This window comes from Mustelus asterias, chromosome 21, assembly GCF_964213995.1.
Source record: "Mustelus asterias chromosome 21, sMusAst1.hap1.1, whole genome shotgun sequence".
Taxonomy (NCBI): Eukaryota; Metazoa; Chordata; class Chondrichthyes; order Carcharhiniformes; family Triakidae; genus Mustelus; species Mustelus asterias.
This window is the reverse complement of record NC_135821.1, coordinates 33783538-33797328: the sequence shown is the minus strand read 5'-3', so window position 1 is coordinate 33797328 and position 13791 is coordinate 33783538. Positions and strand designations below refer to the sequence as shown.

Genomic DNA, 13791 nt, shown 5'->3' with positions numbered 1-13791 from the left:
GCCGTCCTCATGTATGCGGAACTTGGCTATCAGTCTCTGCTCAGCACACGACAACGCAGAGTCGCTGAGCAGAGACTGATAGCCAAGTTCCGCACACATGAGGACGGCCTCAACCGGATCTTGGGTTCATGTCACACTAGCTGTAACCCTCACGACTTGCCTGGGCTTGCAAAATCTCACTAACTGTTCTGGCTGGAGACAATTTACATCTCTTTAACCTGTGCTTAACGCTCTCTCCACTCACATTGTCTGTACCTTTAAGACTTGATTACCTGTAAAGACTCGCATTCCAACCATTATTTTGTAAATTGAGTTTGTGTCTTTATATGCCCTGTTTGTGAACAGAACTCCCACTTACCTGACGAAGGAGCAGCGCTCTGAAAGCTAGTGGCTTTTGCTACCAAATAAACCTGTTGGACTTTAACCTGGTGTTGTGAGACTTCTTACTGGACCTCTGTCAAAACAGGGTAGACATTTTTTGTACCACCATCAATTATTTGCGGGTTTATTACTTTGAACCACAAAAGGTCAGGGAAATTTCTGACCTGGAAGTTCATCATGGTCTTTCTCCTGACATGGTTAAGACTAAATGAAGGATGCCTGATCCTTCGCAATCCGTTGTTTTTCAAAAGGGCTAAATTGTCAGGGAATCAATACGTGTCGAGTTTAGAAAACGCTCGCTTCTGTCGGATACTCTGGGTTGTTGCAGGAATGATGTGGGATTGTTGCAGGAAGCCCCTCGTCATTGAAACAGGTGATTGCTTGCACGGTAGCTGGTCGATTTAACCCCCAAACTCGCTGCCGCTGTTGATATTTCAATTCGTGAGCACTTGGTTCAATCCAGCGTGAGCGGCGCCAGAATCTAGGCCATTTGCAAAGACATTTATTTGCCGGGGGGGGAGCGTGGAGAATTAATCTAGCGGCGCGATCAAGAGCCCAGATAGGAGATGACTAGAAGCGATAGTAGCTTTGGCAGCTCGCCGCTGAGCGTTGAACGACTGCCGGCTAACGTGTTCGCATTGCAAGCGGTGCGTTCACTCACAGTGAGGTCAACGTGGGAAAGAAGTTGTTGCGAGAAGTGAGGTGGGCAACCGAAAAAAAAGACAACGATCTTCAGACGAAATATGATCCGAAAGGATCATTTTAATTTTTTGCATTAAAGAGCTTTTACCTTAGGGTAGCGTGTGCGCGATCCCTACGGTGTTACGGGGATTGTGGGGGTCATGTCCGCTCTTGATTAACAGAAAAACACAACAGTGTGTGTGCGTTTGCCCGTTCCCTTCTCTTTAGGTGGTCACTCATTTAAGCAGGCTGCAGTCTGATGTTATGTTTCTGTCTCTCCCTCCCTGTCTCTTTTATCACAGGGACTCTGGTCCAGGGAGCTGGAACCCTCAGGGCTGTGAAACAGTGCAAACACAAGCAGCACACACTAAATGTCTTTGTAATCAACTGGCCACTTTCGCCATCTTAGCCCAGAAACCGAGAGATTCGGTGAGTATTGTAACAAAAAATAAAATGCCTGATTGCATATCACACCTACAAGCGGCTTTGGAATTCATATTGTCTCCTATGCTGCAGAGATTACAGTGAGATTTAGCTGATGTGTCTGATAAAAAGTCTCTGGGTAAATAACTAATAATTAATTTTACTAAGGGTGTGTTACACAAACACTGCATTACATGTTTTGTATATAACACGATCTCTTTAAAATCACGGAGTAAGATATTTCATGCAAAATTGTTACACGGAATTAAGTTTGTATTTCAACATTATCAATAAAGGTTATTGTGCAATTAGGAATGTTTGGCACCCTGCTGGTAGCATTTTGCGTTCTAACCCTAGTTGACCATGAACCTTCACACCTTTGGTGTGCTCTTGATGGCCTGAGGCGAGCTTCCGAGTTTGGCGATGAAACATGGCATTCACGTATGGACCAAAGATTAGAACTTGAAAATGCCGATGGCTTAGTAAAAAATAAAATAATACCATCTAAAATAATTTTTAACGGTTTTATTCTCGAGTCAGATTTTTTAATATTCTGACTTTAACATAGAGTTGCTGAATAAGAATTTGTGAATAATTTGTTTCAGTTAGAGGTAATCACAGTGTCCCGGTACCACAGTTAAGCCAGTGAACCTAAGCACGTAACAGATTGTGCCACCTTTAGTTGGGTCTTTTCCTTATTTAAATAAGCGATGGTACTTTGATCAATCTAAAATGGGTGCATAAATTTAGCTTGGAGAATTTTAAGTACCACCTTATGGAAACTGTCTGTCGTGATTATCCAGATCTGTGGCCTTAGGGATTTTGTATAATATATTGGAACATGGCTGCTGAATAAGTAGATCACATTGGATTTTTGTTGTGTTTTAGGTTTTTTATTCATGTTTACTTTGTACATTGACAACAAAGGAGAGGATGTAGAAAAAGAAAGAAAAGATTAGTAAATAAATCAAAAACATTTAGGTAGGCAAAGAGATACTACAGAACTAAATGATCAATAAATATGAAAAACTAAAGTATTCTGAAAGCCCATAAAGAACAAATGAAAAATAGGAATAGGACCACATGGTAAATTCACAGGTAATGACAGTGAAATGACATATATATTAAATACATTTTGCCAATTATTTACTACATAGACTAATATGGTGACCTGACAGTGGAAGATGAGATCAAAACAAGATGGAAAGATTTCAATAAATAAATTATTTAGAAAGGGACCAGTGAACTGCCAGGCAGCTCATGTGATTCCCAAAGAGAGATAGAACAAGTCCAGGAAAATATATGCCAATGAATTTACCATTAATGGTAGAAAAGATAATTGCATCCTTACTCAAAGATGTAACAGAAAATCATCTTGAAACAAAAAGTATTGTTACAATATCCATAAAGACCAATAACTTGTAAAAATACATTCAAATTTCCAGTTACTAAATGAAAGAATGGTTTCATGCCATAAAACTTTAACTGTAACACATGACTGAAACACTAATGACTAAACAATCCACAGTGGTTCCCACCTTCAATAGGTTCCCACTTCACAGAAACATAGAAAATAGAAGCAGGAGTAGACTATTCAGCCTTTCATGCCTGCTCCGCCATTCATTTTGATCATGGCTGATTATTAAAATCAACATCCTAATCCCACCTTCTTCTCATATCCTTTGATCCCTTTAGCCCCAAGAGCTATATCTAATTTCTTCTTGAAATCACACAATGGGCGGAATTCTCCCCAAAAAAATTCCAAGTGTTGAATTTGTGGGAAAACTGGAGTAATTCATGTTGTTTTTTTCAGTGGGAGTTCAGACTAGAATCTCCCACACTCTGTGCACTATAGAGGCCACTAGCGCGAATATCATTCGATTTCAGGTGGCGGGACTATTCTGGCCCAGGAGGCTGAAACCAGCGGACCTCTGCACATGCAGTGTCTCCGAACTGTCAGCCTCCCATTTACTGGCCAGCTCAATCACCCTGCCCCCATTAGGCTTCACCCCTTGGCACTGCCCCATGCCTGGTGATATCTTGCATTTAAATGCTATTAACGGGCCCAGGACTGAATTCTCTGGGCCCGCTAGCCTCTCCCAGCCTGCCAGAGTGTTTCACTCTAGCGGGGATTACACTAGTTCTCCACTTTTGGGGAGCTAGTGGCCTGACCCCACCGGAAATCCAGGGCTGGGAGACGCAAGTGGGAATCCCGCAAATCACTCCCTGTCCAATTCTCACCACCCACTGCATTAAAAAATTAGTGCAGCGGGATGGGAGAATCGCCTTCAATATTTTGGTTTCAATTTCTTCCACAGGTTCACCACACTCTGGGTGAAGAAATATCTCCTCACCTCAGTCCTAAGAGGTTTACCCCTTATCCTCAAACCCCTAGTTCTGGACTCACCATCGGGAACATACTTTCTGAATCTATTCTGTCTAATCCTGTTAGAATTTTCTATGAGATCCCCTCACTCTTCTAAACTCCAATGAATACAGTCCTCACCAACTTAGTCTCTCCTCACATGACAGACCTGCTATCCCAGGAATCAGCCTGCTAAACTTGCACTCTCCCTACAGCAAGGACATCCTTCCGCAGATAAGGACACCAGATTTGCACACAATACTCTAGGTGTGGCCTCACTAATGTCCTGTACAATTGCAGTAAAACATCCTTATTCCTTTACTCAAATCCTCTTGCTATGAAGGCCACCAAAACATTTGCCTTCTTTGCTGCCTGCTGTACCTGCACGCTTAACTTCAGCGACTGAGACATGAGGACACCAAGATCTAGCTGAGTATCCACCTCTCTCAACTTACACCCATTAAAATAATTATCTGCCTTCCTATTTTTGCTACCTAAGTTTGCTAACTCACATTCATCCACGTAATACTACATCTGCCATGCATATTCCCACTCAGCCTGTCCAAATCATGCTGAAGCATCTCTTGCATCCTCCTCACAGCCCACTCTCCCACCCAACTTTGTATTATCTGCAAATTTGGAGATAGCATCCCAGGCTCATTAGTCAATGCAAAACATTTAAATATATTTAAATAAATTATTCAGCCTTGCACCGGATATCTGGTGCTGCTAAAAGTGCGAGAGATGGGAAATCAGCCGCGAACCTGATTTCTCGGCTCTCTCACAATCCTACTGGCGTGCCCCGCCCTTCGGCTGGTAAGTAAGATCGCCTCCAGAACCTCTGCTGTCTGTCTGCCATATTTACTGTAACCTGAAGTCTGTAACCTGGGGTGATCAGCAAGTTTGCGGACGACACAAAATTGGCAGGACTTGCAGATAGTGAGGAGCATTGTCAGAAGCTACAGAAGGATATAGATAGGCTGGAAATTTGGGCAAAGAAATGGCAGATGGAGTTCAATCCTGATGAATGCGAAGTGATGCATTTTGGTAGAAATAATGTAGGGAGGAGCTATACGATAAATGGCAGAACCATAAAGGGTGTAGATACGCAGAGGGACCTGGGTGTGCAAGTCCACAGATCCTTGAAGGTGACATCACAGGTGGAGAAGGTGGTGAAGAAGGCATATGGCATGCTTGCCTTTATAGGACGGGGCATAGAGTATAAAAGTTGGGGTCTGATGTTGCAGATGTATAGAACGTTGGTTCGGCTGCATTTGGAATACTGCGTCCAGTTCTGGTCGCCACACGACCAGAAGGACGTGGAGGCTTTGGAGAGAGTACAGAGGAGGTTTACCAGGATGTTGCCTGGTATGGAGGGGCTTAGTTATGAGGAGAGGTTGGGTAAACTGGGGTTGTTCTCCCTGGGAAAGACGGAGGATGAGGGGAGACTTAATAGAGGTGTATAAAATTATGAAAGGCATAGATAGGGTGAACGGTGGGAAGCTTTTCCCCAGGTCGGTGGTGACATTCACGAGGGGTCATAGGTTCAAGGTGAAGGGGGGGAGGTTTAACACAGATATCAGAAGGACATATTTTACACAGAGGGTGGTGGGGGCCTGGAATGCGCTGCCAGGCAAGGTGGTGGAGGCGGACACACTGGGAACATTTAAGACTTATCTAGATAGCCATATGAACGGAGTGGGAATGGAGGGATACAGAAGAATGGTCTAGTTTGGACCAGGGAGCGGCACGGGCTTGGAGGGCCAAAGGGCCTGTTCCTGTGCTGTTTTGTTCTTTGTTCTTTGATCCCAGAAATGGATCCTTCTATCATTCCCATCGCAAAGTGAAACACATTAGCCTTGTATCCAGTAGGACTGTTAGTTATTCTTGACCTAACTTCCTTTCAACTGAAAAATAAATGAACAGTTTAAAGGACAACTGTTTACAACCCAACATTCTCGACACTTTTCTAGGACTTTGGAGATTCACAGTTTACTCATTGCAAATCTCTTGACTATTACCATTGTCATCAAGCATAAATACCTTGCACTTCCTTCTCAGTAAAACAATCTAAGTCCTCCTTTGATCTCTAACAATCAAACCACCCACACTTACTGTCAGGCAGACTATAGAACAGGTCACGTGATCCCTTTCATTTAACCTAAAACATAATAATCTTCTAAACCTGACAATTATAACATCACCATCATGGTGGTTTTCATAAATATTATGCAAAATATAACAACTTACTTACAATTAACTTGCTATATAAAGTACAATGAACATTCTCCCCCCATGCTGTAACATTGTCCATTAAACAGTCCATTCCAACTTCATGATTTTTAACCCAAAAAATCAAATACATGTAACAGATACAATTTTAAGTTCCTTTTACGGAAATTATTAAAGTCCTTCCTCTCAAATAGTTTTGTTGTTCCTTTTGCATAATGATTAAAGTCTATTTTGTATCCATATACTTACTTAAAAAATGGCACAATTGATTCAGTCGGGAAAAGTTTATTAAGAATAATTTTTCTTATTTCTGATTTCTTATTATCCTAGCTTTTGAATGCCAGCAAGTGTAAACTGTAGACTTAGAAGATGTCTTTTTTAATATTTTTTCTTTTAGAATCAGTTTGTGAATCACTTAGCTCAAACTTTCATGTTTGATTTCCATTTTCTTCCATGGCTGCAGGGATTTTTAATGTCTAAATTCAAAAAACATGTTTCAGCTAGGCAATAACCCGAGTCTTTTTTTCCATGATTAAACACAGGATTGTGGTTTTCCTTTGCTGTTTTAAGAAGTGAACTGAAGTGATATTGATGATTAGTTAAAAGATCCTGTTATTCTCTTTTAGCAAGTTCCCTTATAACTCTTGTTCTCAGTTGACACATATTTTGCTCAATTCCCCCTTTACAAGAGCAATGCTTTATCCCCTTCTGAAGTTTGTTTGTTTTTCAAAACTTTAATATGCACCAGTGGTGCAAAAATAACAGCACGAGCCAGATTCATTTTTTCAACTGCACTGCCTTTCTTTGTTTTCTCATTAGCCTGGAGCACTGCTGCTTGATTCTGTCTTAACTCCTGTGGTTTAGGATGTACAGGCATATTCAAAACTAACAGAATCAGTTCATTTGCATTTGATTTTAACTCTTCGTTGCTAGTTGGAGGTTTCAAAGGTTCTTTACTTTCAGAAGCCTGCGCATTTTATTCTCTGGATACACCTTTAGTCAAAACAGCACTTTCTGGAACAAGATTACAAATAGTCTATAATTATTTGAGTACATTGTCAGTTTCAGTAGACTTGCCTCCCATCCCAGGAGGTGGTAATACCATATCTGCGAGGATATTCCCTAATATGAAATCATACAATTAATGGTCAATTTTTACATCACTCTTACAATGGCAGACCCATTAACAAACTTGCAGTTTAAATTCACACTACACAATGCAATAGGTAAACAAGTTTCATCAGTATCCGGTACAGGACATTTTTTTGTGAAGAGAAGTTCAGGAATTTTACCAGTTTTGAGTCATGCCACTTTGCGATGAATTGAATCCCGGTCTCCTGCGTGACAGGTGGGGATACTAATCATGATACTAATGAGGAAGTTAACTATACTAACGAGATCATTGGTATCCTGTTCATTATCAACTCATCTCTCCAGCTTCTGTGTAAGTTTACAAACAAAGGTTTGCTGCCTCCTACGTGTTTGTGGTAGAAGTCGTAGCTATCAACTAAAATAGCTGCCTCCCTTATATCAGAAGCTTAAAGGCCTCATAATTGGGACTTGATTCGTCCATTAATTACATCTCTCTAAGAGAACCTATTTGATTTTCATCGGCCTCTTTGCTCGCAAATTCCATCAAAGTTTGATTTTGTCTCTTCCTCAAGTTACTAAGTTTTTGTCTAAACTTCTGGAACAAACTCATACATTACATACAGCAGTTTTAACTGTGTCATAACTTACAGACTGTTCATCTAAAAGTCAAATAATCCTTCAGTGCTTTTCTTACCGAAAAATTTTGCAATAGGATTGTCCAAATTTCTTGTGGCGACTGTAACTTTGTAGCAGTTTTCTCAAGTGAAACAAAATATATTTCAATTTCTCCTTCACAACATTTAGGCACCAGGCAAATATTCATTGCCAAAGCAAAACCAGGAGTTAAATCTGATCCATCATCAATAAGGAACATAGGATTTAAGAGTTGTTCAGCCCTCAAGCCTCCTCCACTATTCAGTAACATGATGACTGATCTAGTTGTGGTCTCATCTCCATTTGACCATGGGTCCTCCCACATAACCCTTCACCTTCTGGTCTATCGAAAATCTGAAAAACTAAGACATCTACCTGGTAACCTCTATTCTTGTTACTAGAGCCCAACCCCCGATCACCATCTACTGGACAATTACCCGCCCCAGTAGACCCCATCCTGCAGTGTGCCCTGGCCTGCCCGGTGGGATTTGATGGTGATGGTACAATGTTCAGTATCCATTTGTGACCCCTCAAGTACTGAAGCAATCTCTGTCCATATGGAGCAAGATCTGAACAATATTCAGGAATGAGCTGATAAGTGGCAAGTAACATTCATGCCACACAAGTTCCACACAATGACCATCTCCAAGAAGAGAGAATCTAACCATTTTCCCTTGACATTCAATGGCAGAATCCCCTATTATCAACATCCTGGTGGTTGCCATTGACCAGAAATTTAACTGGACCAGTCATATAAATACAGTAGCTACAAGAGCATGACAGAGGCTGGGAATTCTGCACTGAGTAACTTACCTCCTGATTCCTCAAAGCCTGACCACCATCTACAAGACACAAGTCAGGAATGTGATGGAATAATGTCCATTTGCTTGGATCAGTGCAGCTCCACAGCACTTAAGAAGCTCAACACTTCATTGCAGTGTTAATATAAGCCTACTTGTGACTAGTAGGTAAACTTTGACTTTAACCATCCAAGACAAAGTAACATATATGATTGGAACCCCATCTACCTCTGTAAACATTCCCTCCATCCTCCACCGATGCATAGTGGCAGCAGTGTACCATGTACAAAATGCATTGCTGTAACTCGTTAAGCTTCCTTAATCATCACCTTCCAAACTTGCTAGCTCTACAACCTGGAATGACAAGGGCGGCAGACATATGGAAACACCACCATCTGCAAGGTTCCCTCAAGCCACACACCATCCACCGTTATTGGGTCAAAATCCTGAAACTCCTTTCCTAATAGCTCTGTAGGTATACGTACGCCACATGGACGGCAGTGGTTCAAAAAGGTGGTTCATGGTCATCCTCTCAAGGAAAATTAGGGATGGACAACAAATGCTGATCTAGTCAGTCATGTCCATGTGCCATCTTAGAATCTTAGAAACCCTACAGCACAGAGAGAGGCCATTCGGCCCATCGAGTCTGCACCGCCCACTGACCATGAAAGGATAAATTTAAAAACATAGGTAAGCATGAGATGAATATCAAGACCATATGCATCTTTAAAAGTAAATGTCTAAATGGTAGAAAAGAGCAGAGGTTTAGATACCCAAATCTCTACAAGAGGTGATAGACATTAATAAGATTGTTTAAAAGACAATGTACTGAGGTTCATTTCTAGGGAATAAAATTAAAAAGCAGAGAAGTTATCTTAAATTTCGATAGAACCTTGCTTTGACTACTGTGAACTTCTCTAGTCTCCATAGTATAAAAAGGATGTAGAGGGGAAGCTGTGAAAAAAAATTGGAATGATACTACCACTGAGGTCTATGAAAAAAAATTAAACAAGGTTGAGCTCGCGAAAAGTCAGAAAGGTGACCTGATGGAGGTCTTGTAGGTTATGTAAGGGTTTGATAGAGTAGACTTAGCGATGTTTCCACTTTTCTGCAGTATAAACATGGCTACATTTTAAAAGCATTTCATTGGCTATAAAGCTTTGTGAGGTCCTGAGAGTGCAGCTTCACACAGTTTGTGACCTCTGATGAAAATACAACTTCTTAAAGACATAACACTACAATCTTTCAGTCTATTACAGACAGAAATGGAGCAGAATATTCCCATATCTCCTCTGTTCTTTCATCACTAGGGAAAAAGTACTGAACAAACTTGGGAAGTAGTAACTGGATATTTGGAAAGTAAAAATGGAATCTATCAGAATCAGCATGGTTTTATGTAGGGTAAATCATGTTTGATTAATTTATAGAGTACTTTGAAAATGTAACAAGCAAAGTAAATAATGGGGCCCTGTAGATGTAGTGTGTCTGAACTTTTAGAAGGCATTTGGTAAGATGCTGCACAATAGGTTGGTACACAAGATACCATAGGATTTCAGGTATTCTTTTAGCTTGGATAGAGGATTGACTAACCAACAGAAAGCAAAGAGTGGGGATAAATTGATCTTTTTCTGGTTGGCAAGCTGTAACTAGAGGTGTGTCACAGGGTTTGATCCTCAAACCCCAACTATTTATAATCCATGTTAATGACTTGGACGCAGGGATAGAAGTGCTATCGCCAAATTTTCAGATGATACCAAAATAAGTGGAAAAGCAAGTTGCAATGAGGAAATAAGAAATTTACAAGTGGAAATGGATAGGTTCGGTGAGTGGGCCAAAATGTGGCGGCTGGAATTTAACGTGGATAACTGTGAGCTTATCCATTTTGATTGGAGGAATGAAAAGGTAGCTTATTATCTAAATGGAGAGAAACTTCAAAATGCTTCAGAACAGAGGGATCTGGGTATCCTCATGCATGAATTGCAGCAAGTTAGTATGCAGGTGCAGCAGGTAATAAGGAAGGCAAATCGAATTTTGGCATTCATTGTTAATGGAATTGAGCATAAAAGTAGGGAATTGCTGTTGCAACTAAATAGGGCATTGGTGAGACCGCATCACAGTTTTGGTCCGCATTTATGTCCTTTCTAAAGGAAGGACATAAATGCATTAGAGATGGTTCATGGAAGGTTCACCAGATTGATTCCAAGGATGAAGGACTTATCTTATGAAGGGAGATTGAGCAGTTTAGGTTTTTAGATGCTGAAGTTTAGAAAAATGAGAGATCTAATTAAGGTACATAAGATGCTAAAGGGGATTGACAAGGTAGATGTAGAGCAGATGTATCCCTTTGTTGGACATTCTAGAACATGACACCATAGTTTTAGACTGAGGTGTGGCAGATTTAAAACAGAAATGAGGAGGAATTATCTCACTCAAAGGATCGTGAATCTGTGGAATTTTCTACCACAGAGTACAGTGGACGGCAGAACATAAATAAATTCAATCAGAAAATAGATAGGTTTTTAAACTAGTAGTGGGATGAAGGGTTATGGGGAGCGGGCAGGAAGGTGAAGATGAGGCCAAGATGAGATCAGCCATGATTGTATTGAATGGCAGAGCAGTGTCAAGGGGCTGAGTTGCCTACTCCTGCTCCTAGTTTTTATGTTTTTATATTTAGCCCTTTTCCCCTTACACTAATTTTCATTTTTTGATGTTTGATATTTAATTTTCAAAGAAACTGTCAGTAAAATATGTCTTTAATTTATTGTTTGTAAGTTTTTTTTAAACTATACTACAAGTATTTTGAAAGTTCAAATTGGATTTCTGCCAGATCTCTTGAAGGTTTCAAGGCAGAAGTTTATCTCTCCCAAGACAAACCAGTTCTTTTGCAAAAATAATTTCTTAAAAAGACAACACACGTTTGAAATTAAAGATGCTGATGTAATTCAGTATTTATATTTTAACCGACTTAACAATCAAGTTCATTCTGTTTCCCACAGAGATATATACTTGGGTGGATACATCGATAGGGCCAGTAACAAATTTTTGGTTTCAACTTTAAGAGCTGGATGACAAAGGGTTAATGAATTTAAGCTCTGCAAACTGGAGTACAGGCATGCATTAATATGGATAGACTTTCTCACCAGTTTCAACTTGCTGTCTGTTTCTTTTCCTCTTAGCCATTCTCCGTCCAACTGCGCTTCATTATACTCCCGCAATTATAGCAGTGATACAGGAGGCTGAGGACTTCCATTATGGCTACTATTTCTTCAGTGCAAAATCCTTATGCAGCTGAGACATTAGCCACACCTTACCATTTCCCATGCCTTGAAGACGTTGGCTTCCACCTCTGTCCACCAATTCATAAGTTCGTTGGAGCTACCCAAAGCTAACCTAACTGCAGGCTGAAGTTGGGCCAGGAACACAGTTGTTTATGTGAGGGGGCCATGTTGTAACGAACTTGCTACAAGGTGTGTTTGCATATATGATGAGGCCAATGGTTATGATGGTGAGGATTGAAGTCATTTAATCGGACTGAGTCAAAATCATTAATGTTGTTTCTCCCTCTTGCCGGGGATTGTCTTTCTGTTGAGTAAGTAAGGTTTCTATGTGACAATTTCTTTATTTGGAAGTGACTCACCATGAACTGGCCAGTGACAAGCACGAGATCAGAGGACCTCTGTCACAAGGACACATCTGGCAATCAGTCCTCCTACACAGCATCAGTCTTGTCTAAGGCCATCCCTCCTAAATGCTCTGCCATTGGCAACCTCCTCATTCTCCTCCATTTCAGAATCATTAGAATTATCAGGGGTTTCCTCATCATTATCCTCCTTCTCAGATGTTGGAACTCTAGCAATGGAATCATTGTGTTTGAGCAGTAGACCATTCCGTTGTGCTATGTTGTAAACATGCATTATCCCGTCACTATTCTGTATACCCTTGTTTGTGGTATGCTATACCATAGAACTCCACCTGAACAGTCGAGTCCGTAACCACAATGGCCTGCTCAGTTGCACTCCTTGTGACAACATGGCAGGTAGCGCCTCATCACATCAGCCTCAATTTGAGTGTTCTTAAAAGGGTCATGAGCTAAGGACTTAACAACCCTTGTCCCACAGATTTGCGGAAGTGGATGAAATAGCTGAGGGAGTTGTAAACGCCTCAGTACAAAGGAGTCACGTCAGCTACCAGGGAACACCAAAATTGTACACAGTACTCTAGATCTTCAGCTGTTCACGCCCCACTTCCAGTGAGAATGGAGAATTGGCGATCAGCCAAATCTCCATTTACTGAATTGGGACTGGAGAATCCCAGCTGCAGATGAAGTTGGAGAATCCAACCCATGGTCTCACCAGTGCCCTGTACAACTGAAGAATAACCTCCCCACTTTTGTAATTAATTTCCCTCAAAATACATGATACTCGTCTTTTGTGATTCATGCGTGAGGATGTCCAGATGCCTCAGAGCTCTGAAATCGCTCACCATTTAGATATACTTCATTTTTATTCTTCCTCCCAAAATGGACAATTTCACATTTTCCCACATATTACATTTCGCAGATCTTTGCCCACTCACTTAACCTATCCATGTCCCGTTGTAACCTCCATAATTGTCTTTCCTACCTACCTCATAAAGTCATAGAGGTTTACAGCATGGAAACAGGCCCTTCGGCCCAACTTGTCCATGCCGGCCTTTTGTTTTTAAATCCCTTAGGCGAGTCCCAATTGCCCACATGTATACCCATCTTACTCATGTAACTGTCTAAACTCTTTTTAAAAGACAAAATTGTATCCGCCTCTACTACTAGCTCTGGCAGCTTGTTCCAGACACTCACCATCCTCTGTGTGAAAAAATTGCCCCTCTGGGGCAATCTCTTCCCTCTCACCTTAAACCTATGCCCTCTAGTTTTAGACTCCCCTACCTTTGGGAAAAGATATTGACTATCTAAATGATCTATGCCCCTCATTATTTTAGAGACCTCGATAAGATGACTCCTAAGCCTCCTACGCTCCAGAGAAAGAAGTCCCAGTCTCTCCTTAAATCTCAAACCATTAAGTCCCGGTAGCATCCTAGTAAATCTCTTCTGCACTCTTTCTAGTTTAATAATATCCTTTCCATAATAGCGTGACCAGAACTGTACACAGTATTCCAAGTGCAGCCTTA

At 40.9% G+C, this 13791-nt stretch overlaps 1 protein-coding gene across 1 annotated transcript in view; it reads left to right on the top strand.

Annotated features, from left to right (window-relative positions):
• LOC144509533 (adhesion G protein-coupled receptor B2-like) overlaps positions 1-13791 on the top strand; it is a 962811-nt gene that overhangs the window by 691962 nt on the left and 257058 nt on the right. Inside the window, exon 17 of the mRNA XM_078238437.1 lies at positions 1365-1491. Within this exon, the coding sequence (XP_078094563.1) occupies positions 1365-1491 (127 nt within the window). The remainder of the gene's footprint in view (positions 1-1364; positions 1492-13791) is intronic.